This window comes from Alternaria incomplexa, assembly GCF_024043165.1.
Source record: "Alternaria incomplexa strain BMP 0042 chromosome Unknown scaffold_8, whole genome shotgun sequence".
NCBI classification, from domain to species: Eukaryota; Fungi; Ascomycota; class Dothideomycetes; order Pleosporales; family Pleosporaceae; genus Alternaria; species Alternaria incomplexa.
The window spans coordinates 999,102-1,025,688 of record NW_026249857.1 but is presented as its reverse complement, the minus strand read 5'-3'; the positions used below and the strand labels follow the sequence as shown (position 1 = coordinate 1,025,688).

At 53.3% G+C, this 26,587-nt stretch overlaps 5 protein-coding genes across 5 annotated transcripts; 1 reads left to right on the top strand and 4 right to left on the bottom strand.

Moving 5' to 3' along the window:
* Positions 1 to 2,749: 2,749 nt before the first annotated feature.
* On the bottom strand, positions 2,750 to 3,714 carry J4E90_006135 (uncharacterized protein; the record flags this gene model as incomplete). The annotated part of the gene is made up of 4 exons (XM_051435684.1): positions 2,750 to 3,157; positions 3,201 to 3,344; positions 3,439 to 3,467; positions 3,564 to 3,714. 4 exons carry the CDS (start codon positions 3,712 to 3,714, stop codon positions 2,750 to 2,752), a joined length of 732 nt encoding a protein of 243 aa, XP_051290542.1.
* A 372-nt stretch (positions 3,715 to 4,086) lies between these two features.
* Positions 4,087 to 7,320, bottom strand: J4E90_006134 (uncharacterized protein; the record flags this gene model as incomplete). The annotated part of the gene is made up of 2 exons (XM_051435683.1): positions 4,087 to 4,651; positions 4,697 to 7,320. The coding sequence occupies 2 exons, from the start codon at positions 7,318 to 7,320 to the stop codon at positions 4,087 to 4,089; spliced, it is 3,189 nt and encodes a 1,062-aa protein (XP_051290541.1).
* A 3,677-nt stretch (positions 7,321 to 10,997) lies between these two features.
* J4E90_006133 (uncharacterized protein) lies at positions 10,998 to 15,269 on the bottom strand (the record flags this gene model as incomplete). Its single annotated transcript, XM_051435682.1, has 1 exon — positions 10,998 to 15,269. One exon carries the CDS (start codon positions 15,267 to 15,269, stop codon positions 10,998 to 11,000), a length of 4,272 nt encoding a protein of 1,423 aa, XP_051290540.1.
* A 3,039-nt stretch (positions 15,270 to 18,308) lies between these two features.
* J4E90_006132 (uncharacterized protein) lies at positions 18,309 to 19,842 on the bottom strand (the record flags this gene model as incomplete). Its single annotated transcript, XM_051435681.1, has 4 exons — positions 18,309 to 18,846; positions 18,899 to 19,067; positions 19,138 to 19,778; positions 19,838 to 19,842. The coding sequence occupies 4 exons, from the start codon at positions 19,840 to 19,842 to the stop codon at positions 18,309 to 18,311; spliced, it is 1,353 nt and encodes a 450-aa protein (XP_051290539.1).
* Positions 19,843 to 21,512: 1,670 nt separating this feature from the next.
* On the top strand, positions 21,513 to 26,234 carry J4E90_006131 (uncharacterized protein; the record flags this gene model as incomplete). The annotated part of the gene is made up of 7 exons (XM_051435680.1): positions 21,513 to 22,030; positions 22,080 to 22,347; positions 22,398 to 22,667; positions 22,719 to 24,251; positions 24,300 to 24,627; positions 24,683 to 25,389; positions 25,443 to 26,234. The coding sequence occupies 7 exons, from the start codon at positions 21,513 to 21,515 to the stop codon at positions 26,232 to 26,234; spliced, it is 4,416 nt and encodes a 1,471-aa protein (XP_051290538.1).
* Between the last annotated feature and the right edge of the window lie 353 nt (positions 26,235 to 26,587).

Genomic DNA, 26,587 nt, shown 5'->3' with positions numbered 1-26,587 from the left:
TCTTCCCACTTTCTTGCCCAAGGCCTTCCGCTATTCGTCGCTGCTTGGCACTCTTCAAGGTTCATCTCACGCATCGATCCACCAGATGGGTTTTCGCTTCTCCACCATGATGGTATCTCACAGACCTGGATGGGAGCGGGGCACGTCCTTGCTTTCTTTGAGGGCACGGCGCACCGCATCTACTCTGGTGTAACGGTCACTCCCAGCACACCGCTCCCGGCCGGTTCCAAATTCTTTTCTCCAGCGCACGCTTTGGGGTCATCTCGTCGCTCGCCACCATGCCGGGACTGTATCGATTGTCTAGGCGAGCGCGGAATCTACTACCACTCGCCAGTGCGCACTGATCACACACGGTCGTTAGTCATACTAACTGTTCTTTTCAGTATCTTCAAAAAGCATCATCTCTACACAATTACCCAACGAAAGCCCTTGCCATGGTGAACGTGTTGGCTGTACTCAAAGTTGGCCCCTCGGTCGGTTCCATTTTTTTCTCCCGGCGTTCAGCCACAAGTCGTCGGAAGCCACTTCTCGTTCTAGAAAATTGGATCATGACGAGACGATGATGGTGATTCCGTCTTGGTGCCTCAGCCAAGGCAAACGATGCACAAGGCGATTTAGTGCTGCAAAGTAAGCCGCGAAATTATTGACTCAACCCTAGTCCTCGTATCCACGAATCCTTCGTACCCATGCCATCTCATGATCCGAAAACTTCAAATAATGCGCCGGCGCTTTCCAGTTTCTGGGCATTATAATCGCGCTCGTATAACATTGAGTGCTCCTCACCACAACCGCACAAGTGAACGAGCTTTGTGCTGCAACTAGGCCGCAGTGGTGATCAAGGTGAGGGGAAGCTGCAAGGCATGATTGGCATCTGCTCCATGCACTTCGACAAGCGTCGGTGGGGATGTTTGCCGCATGCGTGTTTGCTTTGCAGGAGTCCAGCCTCGACGCAGCCTTGCGTTGAGCTTTCCACTGACCAACAGGTAGCTACTAATGCTCTCTGTATCTAGCGCGATATTGCTGAACAAAAGCCATCAATGCGACTACATTCCTACACTTCATCAAGGCTGAGTTGACCTGACTACCGTACGCTGATCTTCCGACCCAGTGTCGCGGATACGGCATCTCCAAGTGGTTCATGTACGGCGAATTCCTTCTTCCTATGCGGCTACCGTTAGCAAGTATCCGTAGTATCCGTAGCCAGGGCAAACGGCATCTCAAAACACTCCAAAGTGTTGTCGGGGAGACTCAAAGCACCAGACCTACTTACCGCGGTAGGTCCGTCTCGAAAGTTCGCAGCTACCATTCCATCACATGGATCGCCTGCAGTGTCTACACTCGAAATATCTCATGTAACTTCGCCAGGATCTCGAACGTTGCCGACCTTGCTTACATGGGCACAGCCTCATGTTCCGCACATATTACCCCGGTCACAGATCGAGTAAAGAGGGGCCGACAGCAGTGGAGTCGGCCGTGCGAACTTCGAATCGTGCAGAGGCTGATGGCTGAGGCACAGAAACCATCGTCTTTGACCGCGAAGATCTTCCAATGTTTCGGATATGAGGCGCAACCTCCCGTCGCAGCCTGATTTAGATGAGTTGCCTCACCACCGCATCACACCCACCTAGCGCAAGGTGCCGTAGCGAATGTTCGTGCCAGCGCAAAGGTAAGGATACCGCCGGTGAGCAGTTCTCTAGTCGCGATAACGCAGGTCAGCCTGTGTGAGGTGCAAACAAGCTGTTTTGAGGCGCGGCTGTGGTGAGCTGAGGGGCTCTCTGGTACCTGACTTCCGTCGTGTTAATGCATCCGTCTCTCTTTCTGCTAACGTGATTAGCAGACAACGTCTTCTTGTTGCTAAAGACCCGTAATTATGTGGTATAATGTGAAGGACTCTACGCAGGTGGATGACAGCAGTTTATGCTGGCTCTGTTACGCGACTGTAGGTACGAGAGTTTAGATCAATTCTCTTCATGTTAACCAAAACCCAAAGCCAGCCTCTGAGATCAAACATGTGCTAATTCCCTCCTTACCTCCCGCGTAAACCATCTACCTCACCTATTCAACCAATTCCCTATCCCCTAAGTCTCCAAATCACCTGACCCTCACAAGCCAGCCGCCCCGCCAAGTCCCTCCAGTGCCACACCAAGCCCCCAAGTTCCAACGGCGCAACCACCATAACCAACAAGTGCCAAACACCGATCTCGATCTGAACACGCGTTTCGCACCAACAACCCCAACAAACCAACGACTTTTCAGTGTTGACTCAGCCCCATCGGCCGTTGGTGCTCAAGCCACAGCTTCTACGAGTCAAACTACAAGTCCAGTTATATGACGTCATCGACTGGAAGAAGCGATCCGCGGAAGCTGCTTCCTCCGATTCCGAAGCAGGGAAGGAGCGAACATCACAGGGTACGCAACCAAGTTTGCGAAAGTCTAACGAGTCCAAAGTATGAAGACACGAGGCAGGGAAATTTGACAAGTTGATCTTGAGCGTCATGAGCAATAGCATTTGTGATTAGTTATCTGCGTGTTCGTATACGAGATCTACGGATTCGCGTCGTTCTGTGTGTGACTACAATCTCCGTCTCGTAATAGAGAACATCCTCATTTCAATGTGGATAGTTATGCATAGTGGAAAACACCCAAGTCCTTAACGCCGTTGTGCGGTATCCAACAGTTTCTTCCGGAGCATTGATACAGCTCTTCGGTGTTGGATCCCCCGTAATTCATAATTCATCCTCTACATGTATCACCGTGCCTCCGCGGGGACCTCAGCCGCTGGCTTTGGCATAGGCTTGAGCTCTGAGCCTGCCCCGCTCTCAGCCCGCTTCCGGCCTGTGAGGGAGAAGTGATGGCTCGAGCTAGGTCGCTCTTCCGTTTTGTCGGTGTTGTTGTTATCGCCGAAGCGCGAGAAGATGCTGCGCTTCTTTGGCTGCGGCTTCGGCTCGTCGTTCAGGCCCACCTCCTCAAACCCCTCTTCGGGTACTTGCTCGTGGCTTTCGCTGTGGCGGGGTTGTTGCATCGAGGAGCGCGGTGTGGCGCGCGAGCGGCGGACGTCGAGCGAACGTCTGGTGTCTACGGAGCGGCGCGCATCGAGTGACTGGCGGGGATACGTTTCATGGACGTTGTCTTGGATTGGAGAGCGCGCGGAAATGTCCTGGACTGATTAGCGGGGTCTTGCCACTGGTCGCATAACATACAAATGACCGTCTGTAGGAGTCGAAGCTCTCGCGCGAGATGCTAAACGGCTCATTCTCGGCGAGCAGACTGCGGTGATTTGAAGATGTGGTCGAGACGTTGGACTTGGAGTGCCAGAAGGTGGGCTTCTCTTGCTGAGGGCTCGGCTGTCGCAACGTCAATCAATGTCTCACGCGCCGACATGCGCGCGTGTCGCTGCCCCTCCTGCATCCGCAATCACATGGGCTTGACATTGCTTACCGGTAGGTACACGCCGCTGTCGTTTATTTCTATCACAGTGTAAGCGCCCATTCAGCCGATGCAGTGATGCCGCCCCAGGAACATGCTCGTGTTTGAGCCCCAGGCGCATTCGCAGGAAATCTCACCACTCAATTTGTACTCGACAGGGTCCTTGACCTGCACGGGTGCGGCGCCCGAAACAGCTGTGCTCTTGAAACCGTTCTCCGGCGCGCTCCGCTGGGCCTCATCGACGGCCTCAGGCACACCCGCGCGACGAAAGGGATTGCGGATAGGCATGGTGGTAGGGCGCTAGGGATCAAACAAGGCGGTACGAGAACAGAGTGGGGAGTTTCAGTAGGCTGGTGTAGATTGAAAAGGCGAAGAGGATGGTAGGTCGCGGCTGAGATCATGACTTCTGCGCGGCGCCAATCGGGCAGGAACCAATTGCCCTAATGTGGCATCGCCTCGGCACCTACCAAGTCCCGATTCAATGTCACCGTGTGAGAGGATAGCCGCGCCTTAAAACAGCTTATTTATACCTTATACAGGCTAGGTGTCTTGTTAGCTCGACAGATCAAGTTGGTGCGTGTTAAAGGTATCTAGTGCAGTAGGTCAGTGTTTGTTCTTGACTAAGAATCGTGAAGACGATGAACTTGGTCGGCGGGATACTCATTCAGTGTCTTGTCCCTGCTCGTTCTTCGCGTTCTTCGCGTTCTTCGCGTTCTTCGCGTTCTTCTCTTTGTACGCACGCTTCTGTGCTCTCCTGCGGCAGGTCCCGCACCAGTACTGCCCAGGTATGGGTAGAGCGGTAGAATCCTCCAGCGTTTGGTGCCAAGTAGCAGAACCTGTCTTGTCACATTCGGCGCATCTGCGTCCATCGATACCCGACTTGTGGTAGTCTGCTCTGGCTTTTCGTTCACATTTTGCGCAGATGTGGCCAGGTGAACCCAACAACTCGGGAAAGTACTTGCTGGTACGTGCGGGATGCCACTTGGATGTCACAGTGGTATCGCACAAAACACATCTGTGATCCCTTATAGCGGCAGGCGGTTGATCCTGTTTATTGCTGTCGTTGTCGATGAAGAATCTAGTGGAGCCTCTGGGCAGCTTAAGGACCACGATCAACTGACGTCGATATGTTCCAGCACGTCTGGGCAGCTTAAGGACCACGATCAACTGACGTCGATATGTTCCAGCAATGTCATCCGCAATCTGTTGAAGGCAATCTTCTCGGCTGCAACAAACAGCACTAGAGCTTATAATACCTCTAGTCCAATACCCTGGCGTATCTGGCGCACCACATTGCTCACATGCTTTCTCGTCCACAGAATCGACGGGGAATGAATTGCGTTTCGTATAGATCGTCATGTACATCGCATGGGAAAATGTCGTGTCGCTAGTGCCGTTTTGGATCTGTTGCTTCCCGTAAAATATCCGATCCAGCCACAAAATGAGGCGTGCGTAGCTGGGCTCCTGTGCGAGCTGCGTTGAGGCACCCCGTCGCTGTACGTCGGCTAGTTTCCGCACGTCCCAGTGTCCCCAGGCTGTGTCTCCGTATCTCGAGAAGAACACCTGTGGGTAGCGGGTCGAGATGAGACCTCGGACCGCTATTGTGAGAAAGAACTGGATATCCTTGAAACCAGTATGGTTGATGAGCGCGCGAAACGAATCCGTGTGCGTGGTTGACGCATCTAAGCCCACTTGTAGCAACAAAACTTTGGGGTTGTCACGTAGTTCGACAATGGAGCGGAGTATGCTTTGCATACGCGTTCTTTCGCGACGACTCGCGTTACCATCGCCTTCCAAGAGCGGTGCATTGCTAGAGCCAATGTGGAGATTCACATGCATGCGAAAGTTTCTTTCGCCAGCGATGTCGTTTTCTTCATCAACCAGCTCGTGCTCATCGTTGAACCGATTGAAGATCGAGTGCCAGGCGCTGTATATCTCGTTCGCTCGCAGGGTGTGCTTGTCAAGACCCTGCTCAATCGCGGACTTTGTAGGTGCACTTTGTCTTGTGAAAACCACCACAAGATCGTAGCCACGATCGATGTCGTCTGCATCAACTTTGACATGTTGAGGAGTGGCGAATATCCCCGCAGTGTCGGGATTGGGAGTAAAGCGTGTGTTCAGAGGGTTCCGACTGTAGTATGTGACATCTGCTTCCTTTCTTTTCGTGACTATAAGACTCGCATTGCTTATTTGTCTAAGGGGTTGAAATGTGTGAGCTTTACTTGCAGAGACATCCGAGTTTCGCGAAATGGCCTGCGATCGAACTTGATGGATTTCCGCAAGCTCATGCCCCGACAATTCGATTGATCCAAGAATGCTAATCACTCGGTCTCTGTGCGTAGCCTTCTTCAACAGATCCTGTAGAGCTATGTCGTCTCGGTCGTTCTTTAAAAACTTCTTTTGCAACGCCCTGCGGATAGCTTTGCTATCTAAGGCTCTAGGCTTCCCATCGGAATCGGAGTCGGAGTCGCTGGAACCGGCATCAGGACCGGCATCAGAAATCGCACCATCGCCGCGGTCTTCTCCAGGGACGTCTTCATCCGTATCGTCGCCAGAATCATCGCGCTTAGCATCCCAGATAGCATCGGCGAATGGATCGTACTGGTCGAAGGGAGCGTTCTCAACCAAAGCCCGGATTTCGCCTACATACTTCGTACGAAGATGTCGGCCGAAAGTCTTGCTCTTCTTGTGCACCTCGATTTTCTTCCCTGCCAGGATGCAACGGGCGCCGTAGATGGAGAAAGGACCGCAATCAGCTGCCTCTTGTCGAATCGTCGTTCCTCGCTGAATGTCTCTCGGCCACTCACCCTCAAATTCATGATGGAAGCGGCCCATAAGTTCCATGACGAGCGGAAGCATGTTCGCCTTATCCCAAGTAGAATCGTGGTGCGAGCAGGAGTCGTACAGGGTTATTGATCGCTCCTCGCCTGCTGCGCTGGCGACAAACATGACCCAGTGCGTGTTTGTAGGGTTCCAGATTCCGACCATGGTGTCGGTATTCTTCTTTAGACCAGGTCCAGATGGCGGCAAAGTATCCGACGCCAACGCCTCCTCCAGAATCTCCTTGGAGCCCTCCGCGCCTAGAAACTGTTGATAGAACTTGTTTCCGGGCGAGATAAAGTCCATGTTGCCGGATGGAGGCGGTGTCGTCCAAAATAAAGTATCGATGATTGAGTCGTTGATCCAGCCGCCCGAGCGTGACAGCACCTTGATGTGGTCCCAGTAAAGATCCAGCGGGAGGTGGCTGTTGTCGGCTTCGCCATCCCTCGACAGGAATACCTGATGATCTTGGTAGCGATGCTCATTATACTTCTCGATAACCCTAGGCAGAAGAGCGAACATATGAGCAGCCATCTGATCTCCTTCCTCCATTTTCTGCTCATATCGTTCAAGACTCGCTTGAAGTTTGTCGAGCGTCCGCGCGCGGATCTCCTGGGTTTTAACGTCCATGGTAGGCAGCTCCGGATCCGACTCCCCTCCCAAGTCGATGCGTCCATTTTCGCTCTCCAGGTTGCGAGCGGTCTTGGAACGCTTAGCATCCGCGGACGCGGCGGGACTAGTCCTCCTCTTGTTCATGTTATGGAAGCGAATCTCGATACTTCCTTTGATGCTAATAAGCTGCTCAGCTGCATCTGGGCCCGATGGCGTTTGTCCAAAGGAGACGCTTTGCCATTCGTCGCCGCTGGTGAAGCTACGGCCGCGGAGCTGGTTGTAAATATAGCTCGTGATAAGCTTGCGCTTCTGCTCAGCACTCTGAGTGGCGGCATCCGCGTTCGCAGTAGCTGACAGGCTCGTCTCGACGCTCCCTTCTGCTGGGGCAGCTGTATCCGTACTTGTAGATATCCCGTTGGACCTGGGAGACGGGAGTGCGTCCTGCTTCTTCGACGCCCGCATGTGTGCTGGAGGCAATGAGCCACTTCTAGGCACAGAAGAAGGGCGACGCGATGACGGACGCCTGCCCCTATCGTCCGAGCCATCTCGTCGTCGGTCGGAACGACCTGACCTGGTAGGTGATCTGCTGCGGTAGTTAGTGCGACGTGGTGGTGGTGGTGGTGGTGGTGGTGGTGAACGACTCCTATGAGACCTATTGCGCGAGCCGTCTCGTCGTCGATCAGATCGTCCAGCCCCTACAGGCGACCTGCCGCGGCCATCGGTGCGACGTGGTGGTGAATACCTACCCCTTGAGCGACTCCTGATGAACCTGTCGCGTGGGCTATCTCGTCGTCGATCAGATCGACCTGGCCCCATAGGCGACCTGCTGCGGTAGTAGGCCCGACGTGGTGGTGAATACCTACCCCTCGAATCATCTCTGCTGCGATAGCTATCGCGTCCAGGACCTCTGCTGCGGTCTGGCGAGCGCGATCTCCTTCCATACGAAGGCCTGCTTGCCGGTTGCTTGGCTCGAGGAGGAGACGGCTCATATCGTGACCGATCGCGATCTTGCTGCGAAACCGGATGATTCGCTGCATAGCGCCGCTCCTTCTCATTGACAGGAGCATATCCCTGTTCGAGTCGCTTTCGCTCATCCTTTCCAGGCCGGCTAGCCTTTTTTGGCGGCTTATTACCCTTTTTTAGCCAGTCGGCATTCTGGGAGTTGTCTTGATAAGACATGGAGGAAGAAGAAAGACTGTAATTAAGGTGACCTTAAAAACAGTAGCAACGACTAAACGACCTGTATAGTCACCAGAGGCAACTATGTCGGAGGAGTAGCGGTTGGTTTGACCAGTCTCACTTAAGAGCCACGGTCGGACCTTCGAATGCCTCAAACGTCTCTCGTTACAAGAGCTGAATGAGCACCAATGACAGGATCGGACTGCCAGAGGAAGATGAAGAAGAGAAAATGGCGAAAGGCCTCAGGCTATGTTGAGGTGGGGCGCGCGCGCGCATCGCGTCATGCTTCGAAGCGGAAAGAGCGACCATGAGGAAGGAGCGGACCTTGACCTCACCGGCTCGCATCGCCACGATCTACGAAGTGAGCTCAACAAAAAGGTTAGACCGCTCTTTTGTCTGCCATGTGAAGTCAGTCCGTGATGCTAAACAAGTGAAGTTTAGAGACTGTTCATGGCCGTGCCGTGCAGGTGGTTAGTAAAGCATACGAAGACGCTTCTTCCTCATGTGCCCCAATGTCACACGCAACGTTGGAGCGCACTGTCAAGAAGGCATTGCGTCTGCGCTTCAGTCTTGATTGATATGTTCACTATACTAACCGACTTGCCACTGGCTCCAGCCTTTCGACCTCCCATGTGCCTCTCCCTTCTCATCCAGTAGGTGCATGTCATCAACGTCCCCCTTCGATACGCACCCAGTCCCAGGCGTGAACTGTAACAGCGCTACTGTTAGTAACCATTCTTGTAGAAGGATGAGGTACGTACCGTCAAATCTCAGACCATAATAACGACGCAGAGCGAGACCGGCCATTCATGACTTCCGCGACATCAACGACCCAGTCCCAGGCGTGAACTGTGATAGCGTTGCTGTTAGTGATCATTCTTGTGGAAGGATGAGATACGTACCGTCAAATCTCAGACCACGATGACGACGCAGAGCGAAACCGGCCACTCGTGACTTCCGCGACATCAACGACCCAGGCGACAAGACACTCTCACAGATGAGAAGAATCGCACGTATGATATGCTGTCTCAGACCACTACAGCCTCGCTGCGAGGCACTTATGCTGGGCAAATCGGGGGTTTGTAGCGAGCTGGCACTCTTCTACAAGCAGGGCGGCGCAGTAGCTGGCGGTATGTATGGGCCACGGACGGCGGAATGTCGACTGGGATTGGAGAGAGCTTGAGCTGAATGCATCCTGATGCTGGACCTCGAAGTACGGTATAAAGTAGGAATGAGATGTGTGCTATTGGTCGTGCTTTTGCCTCTTCTTCGCCATAACCAGGACTTGCGTGGATGGCAAGAGTCGTAAGTGAATAGTTTTCGTCTCTATATCATCGCCGTAACAGTGAGTATAGCGGTTCGCTGTGGTGGTGTCAGTTTCAGTGTTCACGATAGGAATGTTATGACTTACGTTGTATCATGGTAGTCAACGGTGAGCCTGCAAAGCATCCGAGCGTACTGATAGGCACCACACTTCCGCTATTGCGAGGGAAAACGGCCAGTAATTGTGGCAGTTGGTCCGCTTCTGTCCCTGCTCGCAGCAGCAGACTGTCCAGGGTAGGGGAACTTGAAGAAGATTCCTGCAGGTACTGCACGGCCACAGTAGCCGAGCCGGATGTTGGGGTTTGAGGAAGCGGTGGTGATGAGTTCGTCCATAGTTGTGCAAGCAACGAAGACGCCACAGCGGCCATCTTATATTCGCGTCTTCTGACTTAGATCTGAATGCGATGCGATACTTTGGTTCTTCCTCTTCGTCCCACAGTACTGCGGTGACGCGACGCAGACGAGCGACTCACAACTTCCGAAATCTACAGGTACCCATCCAATCAGGTCCTTTCGAAAAAAGAGAAGTATCGTCAACACAAGAGCTTGGTCCGCTTCTTTGAACGCGTTCGTTCGGTCGAAATGCGGCGGCGGACGAGCGTATTGACAGGCACCCCACTTCCGCTCTTGCAGCCAGTCAGTTGATCGCGAGGGATAGCGGCCAGCGACTGTGGCAGTTGGTCTGCTTCTTTGAACGCGTTTGGTCGGTCTAGGAGGTTGGTTTTGCGGACATGCTTGACGATGTTCGAGGACGGGGATGCTCAGAGGGATGGCGGCCAGCAATTGTGGCAGTTGATCCGCTTCTTTGGACGCGTTTGGTCGGTCTAGGAGGTCGATTTTGCGGACATGCTTAACGATGTTCGAGGACGGGGATGCTCAAAGGGATAGCGGCCAGCAATTGTAGCAGCTGGTCCGCTTCTTTGAACGCGTTTGGTCGGTCCAGGAGGTTGGTTTTGCGGACATGCTTGACGATGTTCGAGGACGCGGTGGGTGTGGTGGAAGAGGTGGACTTGACTGGCATCTCACTCCCAAACTTCTCGTTTGTGTCGGCTGCTGCTGGTGAATCCATGGGAGAAGCTGGATGCCTGCCTCCATGACGTACAGCCAACAAAGAAGCCAGTAAAAGTACATTGCTTTCATACTCCTCAGACGTACGTTTTCGTAGCAGTGTAGACCCCAGCGCACCTGTTCATTTCCTTCCGTGTATGAGTTGTATAGACGCTCGAGGCGACGACGGCATTGTGTGGTGTCGGTAGGATTGAGAGGACCGCGTCGTTCGAAGGTTTCGTGGTTCGCTCGCTCGAGAAGTGGATGCGGTCGAGATAGCAGAATCTGTATCTTGTCAGTATTTGGAGTCACATCAAAGGCACACAAACTTACCGATCGCACAAAGCGTCGTTCAATGTCAACAGCCCCACACGTAGTGATACGTGCTCCATTCGAGATGGATCCCCTCTGTTGACGTCCCTTGTAACCAAAAGCCGATGCCGTGGTGGCACCTCTTCCTTGCCCACCCAACCACCCAAAACAGCCAGCCTAGCAGCACCAAGGTCTGCAGACTACACTAGGAAAAAACAAGCAAAAGGAGAAATCTGGCGCCAATGTAGGCTCCAAGGTGTTCGGTTTCCTCGTCGCATCTACGTTCCCCAGGTAGCGCTGCCCTGGCCAGACTCGTTTCCATGGCCGCCGTTGTCTCCCTCGTTGTCTCCGCCCTCTTTGTCTTTCCTCTTCGCGGCATGCTTTGCACCCTTGCCGCCACGTTTTTTCTTGGGCTTGGTGACCTTATTGTCGGGCAGCCCGGGAAAATTGACGTTCGGCGGCGCAGCGGTAGGCTTGGTGCGGCCGGTGGTTGTCGGCCGCGAGTCGACGTCGTGCAATCCAGACTCCACGGTGTTCTCTGGCATTTCCATGGCGTCGCGATCAAACGTGGACTTGCTGCGCAGCTTGATCTCGAAGCTATGAGCCTCTTCGGGACGCTTGCGCTCGCGGCACCAGTATTCTGACTCCTCTTGTGAGAGAATGAAAAGGCCATTTCTCATGTAGTCTACGTGCGCGAAGAAAGGCACATGCGTGTGGACCACCCGATGGTTGTCGATCATGGCTTGGACGAAGAGCTTGAAGTTTCCCACGATGTAGCGGGCGACTCGCTGTCGTGTGATAGACACGTTGAAGTTCTTGACGTCCGCAACGAATCCTATCGGGAGGCGATCATCAGATGCCAGTCGTGTGCTTCCAGCTGACACCGTCAAAGAGTAGAACGCAATGGGAGCCTCTTTGCCCTGAACCCAACTGGTTGTACCGAGTAGGGTTCGTACTCCGTCGAGCTCCTTTTGGTCCACCTTCTGTCCAGGTGAGTCCTCACGCAAAGCTTGACGGATAGCGGAGACTTGACCAATAAAGCTCGAGATAACGATGAAGTCGGTACCCACGATGGGCGCATAATAGACGCCACGGGCTGATTTTGGTGGCACGAAAGCCAACATGTCCTTGATCCTCCAAGCGATGAACTTGGCTTCGCCGACGTTGACCCTCGTGGTTCCGCCCGGCTGGACTACAGACTCGAAGTTGCAATCCAGTGCGATCTGCTCGTAGGTTCCGCGGAAGCCGGTTCGCACACATTGATTCCAGTAGGCCTCTAGGGTGTTGCGGAGTGGTTGGTTCCAGATACCTGCGAGTCTATGGGCTTCGAGTTCGTTACCGTAGCAAAAGCGATTAGACCAGTTCATCAGAGCTTCCGACATACGGTAACCTTCTTTGAGCATGAAGACACCAACGGGAGTTGTGTTGTCGGACCGCTTGTTGTGGACATCGGCGAGCTGCTCAAATACGTTGCGAGAGAGGAGCTTATAGCCGATATTGGAATCCTTGCCGACCACGGTACCCTCGCCCTGCCAATGGTCTCCAGATACGACGAGTTGACGAAAGCGATTGGTAAATGCACCCACGATGGTGGCAATACCAGCACGAGTCTCGCGAGCGGCCTCGTCGATGACAATCAGATCCCACACACCACTCTCGAGCAAAAGCGCGTGGGCCGATGTCGATATGGTGCAGAAGCAATACTGCACGTCTTTCAGGAAGCGAGCGGCCAGATGTGCTTCGAGGGCTTCGAGATGCTTCTTGGCCTCGTCTTTCTCCTCTTTCTCGCTGATGTACCGAAGCTTGTCGTTCGTATCGAACCAGTCGTTCGACCAAGTGTACAGCTGGTCGCCATTCAGAGTGTCGAAAGTAGCGTGTGCCTTCCAGACATTCATGCGTCGAAGCAGCTTGGATCCAAGACTGTGTACGGAATCGGGAGAGCGATCACGCGACTGCGCATCGTGAAGATGAGCCCAATACTCACGATTCTTCAGTACCAGCTGCAATTCGTCGTTGGTTTGCGCCTTCTTCTCACGGTGCTCCAATCGCTCCGCACCTGCGATGCTAGACTGCGAACCGGTGAAGACGACCCAAAGATGGTCAGCAAACTGCTCTGGGACTGGCCGGCTGTCGTTCTGACGAATAAAGCCCTCGACAAGTGAATCTCTCGCCGAGTTTGTAGGTGCGACACCCATGATACGGCGGCCTAGCTTGCCGTTGGCCCAGAGTATCTGCGTATCCATCATTGTCTTGCCGGTCCCTGGAGGTCCGATAATCGTCGTGACCCCATTCTCAGACGTTGTTGTGTCGAGAGCAGCAGCAGTTTGAACTTGATTTGGCGGAAATGTGAAATCGTTGGCGAGAATCCGGTTGAACTCAACAAGCTGCTCCGGGGTCGTCTTCTGCTTGAGAGCGTCGCTACCCGTGGCTGGCTCCTGGCAATTGAGAACGATCCGCCTAAAGTCTGGACCAGCGGCTTTTGTTGTCGCTCGCTGCCCGTCGGAGATGGCTCTGAGCTGCCTGTCAAAAGGAACGTTGTCGACAATGTACTCGATGTAAATCGGATAGGTAGACCCGTTGTCGGCGCATTTGAGCGGTCCTTTGTTAGAGGTCATGACGCAGACGAAAGTTGCGGTGCTCTTTCGCGATTCGTCCCAAACCACTGTGCCGGTCATCTTGACCAAGTTCTTGGATGGCGCGGCATGGTTGTCGCGGGCGATGCCCAGCGTGATTCGAGTGCCGGCAGCGGGGATCTTGACGTCGGCATCTGCAAGCATATCGGGCATACCCAAGTATACTCCGACGGAGTAGGTGTGCTCACCGCCGTCGTGTTGGAGGGCGAAGAATTTGCCCTGGAACCACTTGGTGCCGTCGCTCTGAACCAAAGCCCTGAGGTTGCGCTTCTGGGTATCCCGCTCTTGCTCGACGGCCATCTTCAAGAGGAACGCAGTCTCATTCGCGTCCGGGAATTCATCCGGGAACTCGAGCGGTTGCCACTTGTACGGGACCGGCATGGAATGTGTGACGCGGCCAGATGTCGTAGTCCTCGTTGTAGTCCACTCGGTCACCAACCATCGGGGTACAGCCCAGTTCACCTTTGGCAGATCGGGGAGTTCGATGTCGTTCCCGTGAAGTTCGGCCTGAATGCACTGGAGGCGGTAGAACCAAAAGTTTCCCCAGTATTTCGCAAGGCACAAGAGACTCCGAAAGTAGTCGTCGAGCTTCTGCGTCCACTTGGTAAGGTTCCCTTTGCCCGACTTAGATGTGAAGAGCATGCCGAATTGATCCGACTTGTCCAAGCATCGAACGAGAGACTCTAGAGTACCCGCCTCTTTGCCGATGCCTTTGGAACGAATTTCTGCCAGGCGAGAAGCGGTCAGTCCGTCCCAGACGCGATCCTTGACATTGTTCAGATGAATGTTGCATTGCACAACCGTAGTTTTGTCCAGAGTACGCATCTTCTCAACCAGGTCTTCTACCTTTGTATCCCTTGGCACCGCAGGCGCATCTGCCCCGGACGGGAGTTGTATAATCTCGAATCCGATCCAAGGAGCTTCTGTAGTCCAGATAAACTCCTGAGCCCAGATACGTGTCGACACCCAGCGGCTGGTTTTGGAGTCGTACGCCGATATCTCGATATGTGGCGTCTGTGTATCGAGGTGGAACTTGGCCTTGATGCATTCTTCCTTCGGTGGCTCAGGAGCCTCGACCTTCTTCGGTGGTGCTGCAAGCTTATTTCCCTTGCCCTTGCCTTTGCCCTTCGTAACCGGAGCTATAGGCTCGATGTCGTCGGCCAGGAGAGCGTCATCGAGCGACAGCTCAAAGTGGCTTCCCAGACAGCCGGAAATTTTGTCGCTGACGATAATCGTGCGATGGCGCCGTCCTCCTTTCAGAGCGTCGGGAAGGTATCGCGTGTTGATATCGCAACCACGCAATTGAAAGATGCCCTCTGTGCTGACGGGAAACGGATCATTGCTGCCGATGGCGATTTGAATGGTGGACGGGTAGTCCTCAGCGCGGTGCTCATGGATCTGCTTGTCCATCCACAGTGGGAGTTCATTGCGCTTGAAGGGCACCAACAGCTCCACAAGAGGAGGGTCTTCAGCCTCGCCCATTTCGACATTGCCGTCCTCGTCCTTTGGCTTGTCCTTTTCTTTGTCGGGTGAAGGGGGTGTCTCCTCTTCTGCCGTCTCCTCTTCTCCCATCTCATCGTTTTCTTCGCCTTTATCCGAGGCGGTCTTGTCGGATCCAGCAGTTCCCTCTTCCATTTCGACATCGTCCGGAATTTTCGTCGTCTGGTCCGGTGCTGGGGCGGGCTGTTGTTGCTGCTGCTCGACACCCTCCATGTTCAGACCCTCAACCGTCTCATCCTCATCCGAATAGAGTTTGTCATCAGGGTGCTGTGGCTCTTCGGGCTTTGGCTCTTCGGGCTTTCGCTCTTCGGGCCCTTTCTCGCGAGATGGTAGAGCGACCTTTGGCGGCGCTGTATCGAAGAGCCCGGATTCTTGCTCCGCTGATGAGGCGGTGTGGTTTGTCTCGTGAAAAGACATGGTAAAAAAGACTATAACTAAGGTGACCTTAGATATAGTAACAACGACTAAACGACCTGTATAGTCACCAGAGGCAACTATGTCGGAGGAGTAGAGGTTGGTGGGGAGGAGCCGAGTCTTCTCACTTAAGAGCTGACAAGGTAGCGAAGAGAACCTCGACGTCTCCGTGAGGAGCTGACGAGGGGAAGGGGAGGAGAGGTGTGCAGTTATACGCCTGCGCGCGGTCCCCCTGATCGCGGGGAGGACAACCTAATGGACCGCAAATTCCCTGCTATCGAGGGTCGGCTTGCACACTAGGTGTGCGTCGAAGTGGAATGTTTGCGGTGCAGAGCAAAAGAGCGGCGGCCGAAAAAATTGTATATATCGGACAGCGCTAGTGGCGCACGGGCAGCAAACAACCAGCGATGAGGAGTGAAAAGTCCCAAAGGCCGTAACAATCCGTCCCTTGTGGCGCCGACTTATCCTTCAACCCTACAGCTTCGTCTTCGCTTGTTGTCATGTCGCCGCCTGCCTCTTCCTTTAGCAGACCAGAAACACAAGGAGCTGCCGCCAACCTGTCCTTCAATCCCAGAGCTACGTCTTCGCTCGCTAACTTATCGCCGTCACGTCTTCTTTTCTAACAAGCTAAACAGGCACTTCCCTTAAGCTATCAGCTTCACCTCGGCCGCTCGTCCATACCATAGCCTCGCACCCCCTCTTCGCCCACCTGCCGTCCAGCTGCAGGACCATACATCAAGACGCTCTACGTCGGTTCAGAAGCAAGCAAACCATTTCCTTCCCAGGCCAGCTGCGACACCCTCTAACGGGACGAAACATAACTATGTACGGACGGTCGACTTATCGCCTTAGACTCTTCAGGTCTCAGTCATTCACGGCGGTGGACAACAAAAGGAAGGGGGAAGCCTAGGGGACGGGATCACAAGGCGAAGAGTGTCATATCCAAAGACACTATATGACGATAGATATATAGGTAGATCGCGGTAGATGGCATCGAAGGGCTGGATGGGGGTTTCATTATGGGCAGTGATAAAGGAGACTGAAGGAGTAGGGTTTGAAGAAGACAACGGAAGAGAAGGTCTGAATGGGGGATTCATCATGGGCAGTGACAAAGGAGATTGAAGGAGTAGGATTTGAAGAAGACAACGGAAGAGAAGGTCTGGGGATCATACCTAACAAACCTGTCATCGGTATAACGCGCCAGCGCTGAACTTCGTCGAGTTGGTTAATATTAACGTAGATGGTCTCAACCGTAGACTGCTCAATGCCTTCCATAGCGTCCTCCTCGTGTTGTTGAGATATGGATGAGAAGGAGACTGAAACGAGTCACAAGGACCGACGAAACGGTGCAACCATCTGAGTGTCGAAGTGGATATACACCACCTATGTCGAACGAGGTTGTCGCACGCTCTGTCGATGTGGATCTACACCACGTATGTCGAAAGAGGTTGTGGCACGCTCTGCCGAAGTGGAGGTCGTCGCACGCTCTGTCGATGTGGATCTACACCACGTATGTTGAAGGAGGTCGTCGCACGCTCTGTCGATGTGGATCTATACCACGTATGTCGAAGGAGGTTGTCGCACGCTCTGCCGAAGTGGATCTATACCACGTATGTTGAAGGAGGTTGTCGCACGCTCTGCTGAAGTGGAGGTCGTCGCACGCTCTGCTAAAGTGGAGGTCGTCGCACGCTCTGCTGAAGTGGAGGTCGTCGCACGCTCTGCTAAACTAGAGGTTGTCGCACGCTCTGCTAAACTAGAGGTCGTCGCACGCTCTGCTGAAGTGGAGGTCGTCGCACGCTCTGCTGAAGTGGAGGTTGTCGCACGCTCTGCTGAAGTGGATCTATACCACGTATGTCGAAGGAGGTCGTCGCCTGTTCTGCTACAGAGGTCGTCGCCCCACATCGCTTCGGACGAAAGCTTTGGCCATATGCTAGCCTATATTCGCCATTCCAGGGTTCACACGCGAACAGACAGCAAGGAACCCGACGATCTTCGTCTGCGCGACCTTCGAAGTAAAGTAGCCCGACCCTGGTGTATACGCTGGCCGCAGATTCGCTGCATCAGACTTCGCATTCGGAACGAAAGCCCGTGAAGCGATGACTATCGCCTTCACATTCGTTTCATAGTCTGCCCACCAGTCTTGCAGCGAGCTCTGGACTATCGAGGACGGCGAAGAGATATGTGTTGCGGCAAGAACGAGGACATCCCATGCGCTGACCTGTTTAGCAACATTCTGCATCGCAGTCTCGTCGGTTGCTGAAACAGGGAAGAACATGCAGTCTGATTTGCTGTCACCGAATAGCTTCTCGGTTTTTTGAAGGGTCGACCCAGTGCGTCCGATTAAGATCGGGCATGCTGCACCTGCTTTCGCAAAGGCAAGAGCGGTTGCGCGACCGATGCCGCTACCGGCTCCGGTTATGATGACTGTTCTTCCTATTTGGCTGAGATTGGGATTCGGTGGGTAGATGGCTGCGTAGGACTCGTTGTGCCAGGTTGCTGTAGGGGACGGGAATGGAGGCTGCATTGTTACTGGGAAGTGGACCGCACGCGATGTATTGAGGAAGGAGGCTGGTGTCGGAACTTTTGGGAGGCTTTGTGTGGGGAAGTCCGTAGAGCGTGTAGTTTGGGGGCGTAATTGTGATATTCTGAAAATATGCTCAACTGTTCAAGGCATGAATTCGTATAAGGTCAATGTGTTCTCGGATAAGCTGACTGTGGATGTACCGCATGTTGTCTGGTGCATAGCGTCAGTGGAGCGGGCAACGAGAGCTAGTACAGGATAGCCAAAGTACTGACATGAGGTGGGGTAGGGCTGAGCTGATATGTCCAATATTCTGCCCTGCGCCTTTGTATACCCGGAAATCCTTGGTGAGGGTTAACTGGTAGACGTAATTCGAGATTCTCCATTCAGTAAGTAAACCACACATCTCTACCCTAAAACGGCTATGATACAGACATGCGAATATTAATATATACACCCAAAGGTCACCGAAGCGATCCATCGCCCCTTCAAGGTCGAGCTTCGTTGACAGTTTGCCCTCCTCATGTGTGTGGAGTGTAGGGAAAGCCTGTGGAATCCGTCGCTGGCATCTGGCTTATGTCGCCATCACCCCCACCACCAAGATCCCACCAATCAGTCTGCCAATTCCGCGTGACAAAGTCATTCTCAAGCCCCCTCAAGAAGCCGAGAGATTGGAAGTCGCCATCCATATTCGCGGTGTAGTCCGGCATCGATGAAAAGGCCGACATGTCAATGTCTGGGAGTTCGCTGGCCATCAAGTTCTGGATCGTATCGAAACTTGTCGGCGGCATGTTCATCCCTTGAGCAACGCTGTCGCTGGAGTCCACAGTGGCTGGGCCTCTACGTCTCTCGTCTTGTAGACTCCGCGAGACCCTGTTCAGTGCATTGATCGTCTTGGCAAACGGTATCAAGTCCTGGCGCTCTGTGCAGCTTTGCGCCATGGCGACGCCAATTGTCTCGAGAGACTGTATGTCGCTTTCGCAATCGTCTGGATTGGTGCATGCCACAATGTGTTCGTAGAGTGTGAACACGACGCAGAAGGGGTAGAGCGTTATGAAACTGGGCCAAGTCAGCGGATGCTTGGCGCGAAGTAAAGATAGTGGCGGCTTACTGATTCGTGATACTCTTAAACTTGGCGTTGAGGTTAATATCCGCATAAAAGTCAAGGATAATGCTCAAAACTCTTCGTGCGGCTCTGAGGGTGATGTCCTTAGGTCCGGGTCTGGTTCGGTGCTGTTGTACCAGCCTCTGAATACCGATGATAGTCGCATATATGTTCACTGAATTTGAGGTCAGCTCAATCTTAGCCCATTGCCGCACTTTACCTACTGATGTGATCTGCAAGAAGACAGCGAACATCATCTGTAGTCTCTTTGCCGTTCATCACCTCCTCCAATCTCCATTCGCTGATGAGGTCTTCCATTTGCGAACAAGCTTCGTCAGCCTTTTGGACACAGCTGTTGCGATCGTGTGGCGGGTTTTCGTCAATGTAACCGATCGCCTCTACGGTCAACAGGGTATATCGCACCCACACGACACTGATGGTAACATGGAGCGCCGAAGGATGCATGTTGTCGGGACGAAAGAGTAGGGGCGGGCGGACCTTGTTTGGCGACCATCGCAGAACAGTGGGCTTCCCATAGAACAAACGGAAGAATGTGTCGATCGATACGACATACCAGTAGGTGTAGCGACCAACATCTCTCTCGGTTTCTTCTTCGAATGACTTTGCTGGGACCATATCTAGGCGATCTATGCCGATCGACTTGATGTGCTGGCACGATTTGCAGTGGAATTTCCATGCCAACTGGTAGTCGTGAGCAGTCATTGCCGTCCATGCTGAGAGGGCTGCAATATGTACATCCATATTCGTGTCACCTGGAGACTCAAGCCAAGCGGGTACGCTCTCCAGCATCTTCATGTATGCCTTCGTCGTAAGATCTCCTCCCGGGCCGTCAGTCAGCTGCAGTCCATAGAACAGAGCGTTGTAGCTTGAAGTCACCTAAAGTCAGCATGTGGCACAAAGCCGCACTAAGTATCGGTTACTTACTACATAACGCGGACCACGGGATCGATGTTGACGTAAGGAGACTTGATGATATCGGGAAGCGCGTAGAGGAGGTCAGTATCGATCACGGAACGAGAAAATGCATCTGGCGCAAGCATTGAGCTCATGACAGAGATAAAGCCGTCAATACACGTCCGCGCTTCTGCGGAGGATAGGTTCAGATCCGCGCTGTGCGTATCAGTGCGCACCCTCAACTTTCCAAGGTCTTCGAGCGCTTCGTTGAGAGACAGCATTGCGTTGTCGATGCTTGGTGTTGGTGTCGAGACTGGGGTAGCCTTGTGTTGGAAGCTGCGTCTTGTGTCCGTTGCAAGTCGGTAGATCTATCATGATTAGCTGTGATGATAGTTGAGAAGATTTTCGAAGGCGCTCGTGTGTGCTGAGTCGTGTGCTGATGGCTCCTCATATGAAGGGATGCGTTTTTGAAGCTGTATCGCCGACCCCAACCCTTTGCCGCTATATGTACCTCATGTGCTTCGTAACACAGTAGAAGATAAGACATCGTAAGTCCGCATGGGATGTTCTGACAGGACGTTGACCATGTGAAATGCTATGGATACCTTCGAGGAGGTCGAGATATCAAGACAAAACGCAGCAAACACGAGCGCCTCCGGTTGTGGCTGTTATTACCCATGAATCCTGGCCATCAGCCACAGTTAATGAGGCCTCGGGTGAAGGCACCGGAGTGCTCTTTCGGATACTATCGCGTCTGGGCACGACTTCGGATACGGATGACGACCGATCATCACCAGCGTCGCTAATTTGTTTCTCCAGTTGTTCTAGTCGCTGACTGAGATGCTGTACGACAGCCTTTTGGTGGGCATGGCGCGGCCGTTGTCTTCGCTCTACATAATGGCATTCTTCCTTGGCGGCAATACATTGATGGCATATCGGCTCTGCTTTGTCGCATTTAATCTTCTTTCGTTTACAACGAAGACACTTCAATGGCAGCTTAGCAGATGGACTGGTTCTGCGGACGTAGGTTTAGGGCAGGTACCTACGGCAAGCTTCATCGTCATCTTAAAAGCGTTCGCTAAAAGCACACCGAATTTCCGGAAAAATGGTTGCGCGCGACAGCGGAATTTTCGGCGGGCGGAGTCCCGGGGTCTCGCGCATAGAAAATAGATAATGTGATCGATCCTTCGTAGAGGGTGGAGATGGAGGCTTGGTGCAGCACGGAGCCCGAGGGCTTCCACGGACTTTCGGGCTTTGCCGAATGTCCGCACCCTGCACGTTTCAGGAACCAACAGCAGCCCTGGACGCGAACGCTCACTTCGATTCATTCGCGCCAAGATTGCCGAAGACAACTGTCTGCAATCATGGCACCTGGGCATGGACTTCCGGGACTTTCGAGGCAGGAACTTACATCATCCACAGTCGTAAAGGCATGGATTGCAAAAAAGCATCGTATGATATAAGGTAAATCTACCAGGGCTACGGGCTCTGTCAAACATCGCCATCTCAGATCTCCCCCTGCTCACACTTAGCGAGCGCTAATCGATCTGTTCACGCGCTCCCAACCGTACGTATCCTCGTGCATACACCCCAGTTGAGAACATTGACTAATGTTGTTCGTGACCACTAGGAACCAGGCATACCTGGATTGACGCATTCACCTGGTCGCAGTTTCCCCGAAGTTGGACCTGCCTTTCTGACCAGCATGTCAGCCGCATTAGGCTTCACAGAGGCGCAAGCGACAAACGAAGAAGCACGTGTTGACCGCGTAGATCTGAAGTCGGACGCTAGCTCCAGTCTCACAGGAGTTGACGACGAGACCAAAGTTCGACAGGAAGCACAGCGTGATCGAGACATCCACGAGCTCGTGCGCAAGTTTACAACACAGTCTGAACAGCAACATTTTGGCTCACCCTTCGCCGAAGATGCACATGGAGGACTTGATCCTAGAAGTGACCAATTCCGTGCCAAGGATTGGGCGCGCTCCTTCTATAACCTGCGTTATAGTAGCGAGGAAACCATTCCTCGCGTAGCGGGCGTTGCTTTCAGAGGCCTGAACGTGTGGGGCAAAGGTTCACCAACCGACTTCCAGTCGACAGTAGGGAACACAATATTGAAGCTTCCTTCGCTGTTTGGCAGAGGCACGCAGAAGATCGAGATCTTGCGAGACCTGGACGGATTGCTCCTTCCTGGAGAGCAATTATGTGTCTTGGGACCACCTGGGTACGTTTCACTGTTGTTGTATTCAGCAACATGGACTAACGACTAGTAGATCAGGGTGTTCTACCCTTTTGAAGACCATCGCAGGCGAGACTCATGGCTTCCAAGTCAGCCCTGACTCGTATCTCAACTACCAAGGAGTACCAGCAAAGGACATGAACACCGTGTTCCGTGGGGAAGCTATCTATACCGCTGAGGTTGACGCGCATTTCCCCCAGCTGAGCGTTGGTGACACGCTTTACTTCGCGGCTCTGGCTCGAGCACCTCGTACCATTCCTGGTGGCATCACTCGTCGGCGCTATGCCGAGCATCTTCGAGATGTACGTACTCTAGTTGGGACTCAACCGGTACGATTACTGACTCTTGACAGGTCATAATGGCCATGTACGGCATCTCGCACACGGCCAACACACGCGTTGGCAACGACTTCGTACGAGGAGTCAGCGGCGGCGAGCGCAAGAGAGTGACGATCGCGGAAGCATCTCTCAGTTTTGCCCCGCTTCAACTATGGGACAACTCGACTCGTGGACTTGACTCTGCTAATGCCGTGGAGTTTTGCAAGACACTCCGAACCCAGTGCGACGTCTTTGGGGCAGCATGTGTCATCGCCATTTACCAAGCTCCACAAGCCGCGTATGAGGTAAGCTATAGCATGATTACATGGAAAAATAGCAATGCTGATTCCCCACAGGTTTTCGACAAAGTGACCGTACTTTACGAAGGCCGACAGATCTACTTCGGACCAGCGAACGAAGCACGCGCATATTTCGAACGCCTTGGCTTCGAATGCCCTGCCTCCCAGACTACGCCCGACTTCCTTACATCAATGACGTCAGCCTCTGAGCGCCGTATCAGGCCAGGCTTCGAAGGCAAAACACCGCGTACCTCCGACGACTTTGCTCGATGCTGGAAAGATAGCCCCGACCGTCAACGGCTATTGCAAGCGATAGAGGAATACAACAACACGTATCCCCTCAAAGGCGAGCAACACGAACGCTTTGCGCTTTCGAGAACCCTGGAGAAATCGAAGAAGCAACGGCAGAAGTCACCCTATACCCTTTCGTACTGGCGACAGATTCGTCTTTGCATGTGGAGAGATGTGCAGAGGCTGAAGAACGATCCGAGTGTACCTTTGACGATGCTTGTCGTCAACTTCTTCGAGGCGCTCATCATAGCGAGTATCTTCTACAACCTACCCCAGTCCACGGCCTCGTTCTTCAAGCGCGGTGGAGTCTTGTTCATGGTGGTGCTGCTCAATGCCTTCGGGTCGATGCTCGAAATCATGAACCTCTACTCCAAACGCACTATCGTCGAGAAGCACAACCGATATGCCCTTTATCATCCATCGGCAGAGGCCCTGTCTTCCATGATCGTGGATCTACCATACAAGATCACCAACAGTCTCGTGGTGAATACAACGCTCTACTTCATGTCCAACCTACGCCGAGAACCCGGTCCGTACTTCTACTTCTTGCTCGTTGGATTCACCACCGGCCTTTCGATGAGCATGTTCTTCCGCCTGTTCGCCTCAATGACAAAGACTCTTTCACAAGCACTTGCCCCGAGCTCTCTCATCCTGATAATGCTCGTGCTATATACTGGATTCGCTATCCCAATCCAGTATATGAAGGGGTGGGCGGGTTGGTTCCGATGGATCAATCCGGTTGCATATGGCTTCGAAAACGTCATGGTCAACGAGTTCCATGGCCGCACATTCGCTTGTTCATCTTTCGTACCCACTGGTCCATCGTATGAGAACGTCGCCCCCGAACAGCGAGCATGCGCCGTGCAAGGTTCTCAACCAGGCCTCGATTACGTCAACGGCACTGCATACGTCGAGACTGCCTTTCAGTATCAGTATAGCGAGCGATGGTCCAACTACGGCATCATCATTGCTATCACTGTCATTCTCTTCCTCGCACATCTCGTTATGAGCGAGTTGGTTGCTTCCGAACGGTCCAAGGGCGAGGTGCTTGTGTTTCGTCGATCCAAGATGAAGAGCACGGCCAAGAAGCAGAGTTTCGATGAAGAGAATGGCGGAGCGACCGTTCACGAGGGCGAGAAGATCAGTCGTAACAGTGAGCCTGAACCTGGAATGCATAAGCAGGTGTCCATCTTTCATTGGGAGAAGGTCACCTACGAAGTCCAGATCAAGGGAGAAACTCGCAAGATCTTAGATGGTGTGGATGGATATATCAGGCCCGGTACACTGACAGCTCTCATGGTATGATGTTCGATACACTCAATTAATATCCAAGCTAACAGGTCTCAGGGCGTGTCAGGCGCAGGCAAAACCACATTGCTCGACGTGCTCGCAAGCCGAACAACCATGGGTGTCATTGGCGGCAACATGCTTGTCGATGGCCGTCAACGAGACGACAGCTTCCAACGACAGACTGGCTACTGCATGCAACAAGACATCCACTTGGACACATCCACTGTGCGAGAGGCGCTGGAGTTCTCGGCATTGCTGCGTCAGCCGCCTGAGTACGGACGCGAAGAGCGGCTGGCCTATGTCGACCACGTGATTCGCCTTTTGGACATGGAACAGTACGCCGATGCCGTGGTCGGAATCCCAGGATCCGGACTCAATGTTGAGCGTGAGCACTTCAATACTGCAACTTTGCTTCTACGAGCTTCGCTAATTTCCTACAGAACGTAAGCGCCTCACAATCGGCGTTGAGCTCGCCGCTCGCCCAAAACTCCTGCTCTTCCTCGATGAGCCTACATCCGGTCTCGACAGTCAGACTTCATGGTCCATCTGCGATTTGATGGAGAAGCTGACCCGTGATGGGCAAGCAATCCTGTGCACCGTCCATCAGCCCTCGTCTCTTCTGTTCCAGCGCTTCAACCGACTCCTTCTTCTAGCCAAAGGCGGAAGAACCGTCTACTTCGGCGAGATCGGTCGCGGCTCCGAAACTCTCCTCGATTACTTCACCCGCAACGGCGCATCAGCATGCCCTCCTGGTACCAACCCCGCCGAGTACATGCTCGCAGCGATTGGCGCCGCGCCAGGTGCAAAGACCGAGATCGACTGGCCTACAGTTTGGAAGAACAGCAAAGAGTACATGCATCTACAGACCGAGCTTGCCGATCTCAGGGACCTTGCCAACCGGCCCTCTGCTGTCATGGACTCAGCCGACGCCAGCCACCAGGTCTTCGCTGCCTCGTTCATGGATCAGCTCCGCGCTGTAGCCATGCGGTGCGCCCAGCAGTATTGGAGAACCCCTTCATACATCTACTCGAAGGCCATTTTGACGATTGGCTGCTCACTGTTGATTGGCTTTTCCTTCTTCGGAAGCGAAAACACCATGATGGGACTCCAGAACCAGATGTTCGGAGTCTTCATCTTCCTCTTCGTCGTACGTGAAACCTTTTACAGCCAACGTTGTATACCCGCTAACAACCATCCCAGGTAATCCAACTAATCTACCAAATCATGCCAATGTGGATCTCCCAGCGAACCCTCTACGAAGCGCGCGAGCGCCAATCAAAAACCTACGCCTGGCAAGCCTTCGTCCTCTCCAACATCTTCATCGAGCTAGCCTGGAACGCCTTCATGGCCATCTTCTGCTTCCTCGTATGGTACTACCCCGCCGGTCTATACCGCAATGCAGAAGCCACAAACACAGTCAACATCCGCGGTTTCCACGCCCTGCTCATCGTTGTCGCCGTCTTCATATTCGCGAGCACACTCGCTCATCTCCTTATCGCTGGCTCCCCCAATGAGGAAATCGCTGGTGCACTCGCTACGTTGGTTACGATTATGCTGTACGCTTTCTGCGGCATCCTCGCTGGTCCTAACGATTTACCCGGTTTCTGGATCTTCATGTACCGCGTTAATCCGTTCACCTACCTGGTATCGAGCTTCATGTCGACGACGCTAGGTCAAGCGCCTGCCTACTGCGCGGACTCTGAGTTTCAGACTTTCTTCCCGCCGCAGGGTCAGACGTGTGGCGAGTACATGTCTGAGTATATTGACATGGCGGGTGGCTATCTGAGAGATGCGCAGGCGACGGAGCAGTGCAGCTTTTGTCAGATGGACTCGACGAACCAGTTTCTGCAGCGTATCCATGCGGATTGGAATACGCGCTGGAGGGATTTCGGGCTGCTTTGGGTCTACGTGGGCTTCAATGTGGCGGCGGCGATTTTCCTTTACTGGCTCTGCCGTGTACCTAGGACGAAGAAGGAGAAGAAAAGCGCTTAGGCGATCTGGCACGTTGTGTCGTGGTCGCAGCTGATCTTGTACTTCATCGGGGATTGACGTGCGGTCAATGGTTCCTTCTTTTTCTTCAATCTCTTTCTGGGCAAGGTATTTTCATTGTTCGATACCTAGCCACAAGGCTCGCGATGTCACAGAAACATAGACTCCTTCTTATTCAAACCTTAGATATTAGTAATTAGTATTCCAACACAAGATCTCAACTGGTCGCTCTCTTACGATATATTGTTGATATTTTGAACGTACTGAGGTACCTGCTATTGCATGTGATATACCCATGGTGTACCGTCTCGCGACGCATACACCATCTCGCCAACAATCTTCCCTGACCGTCCACA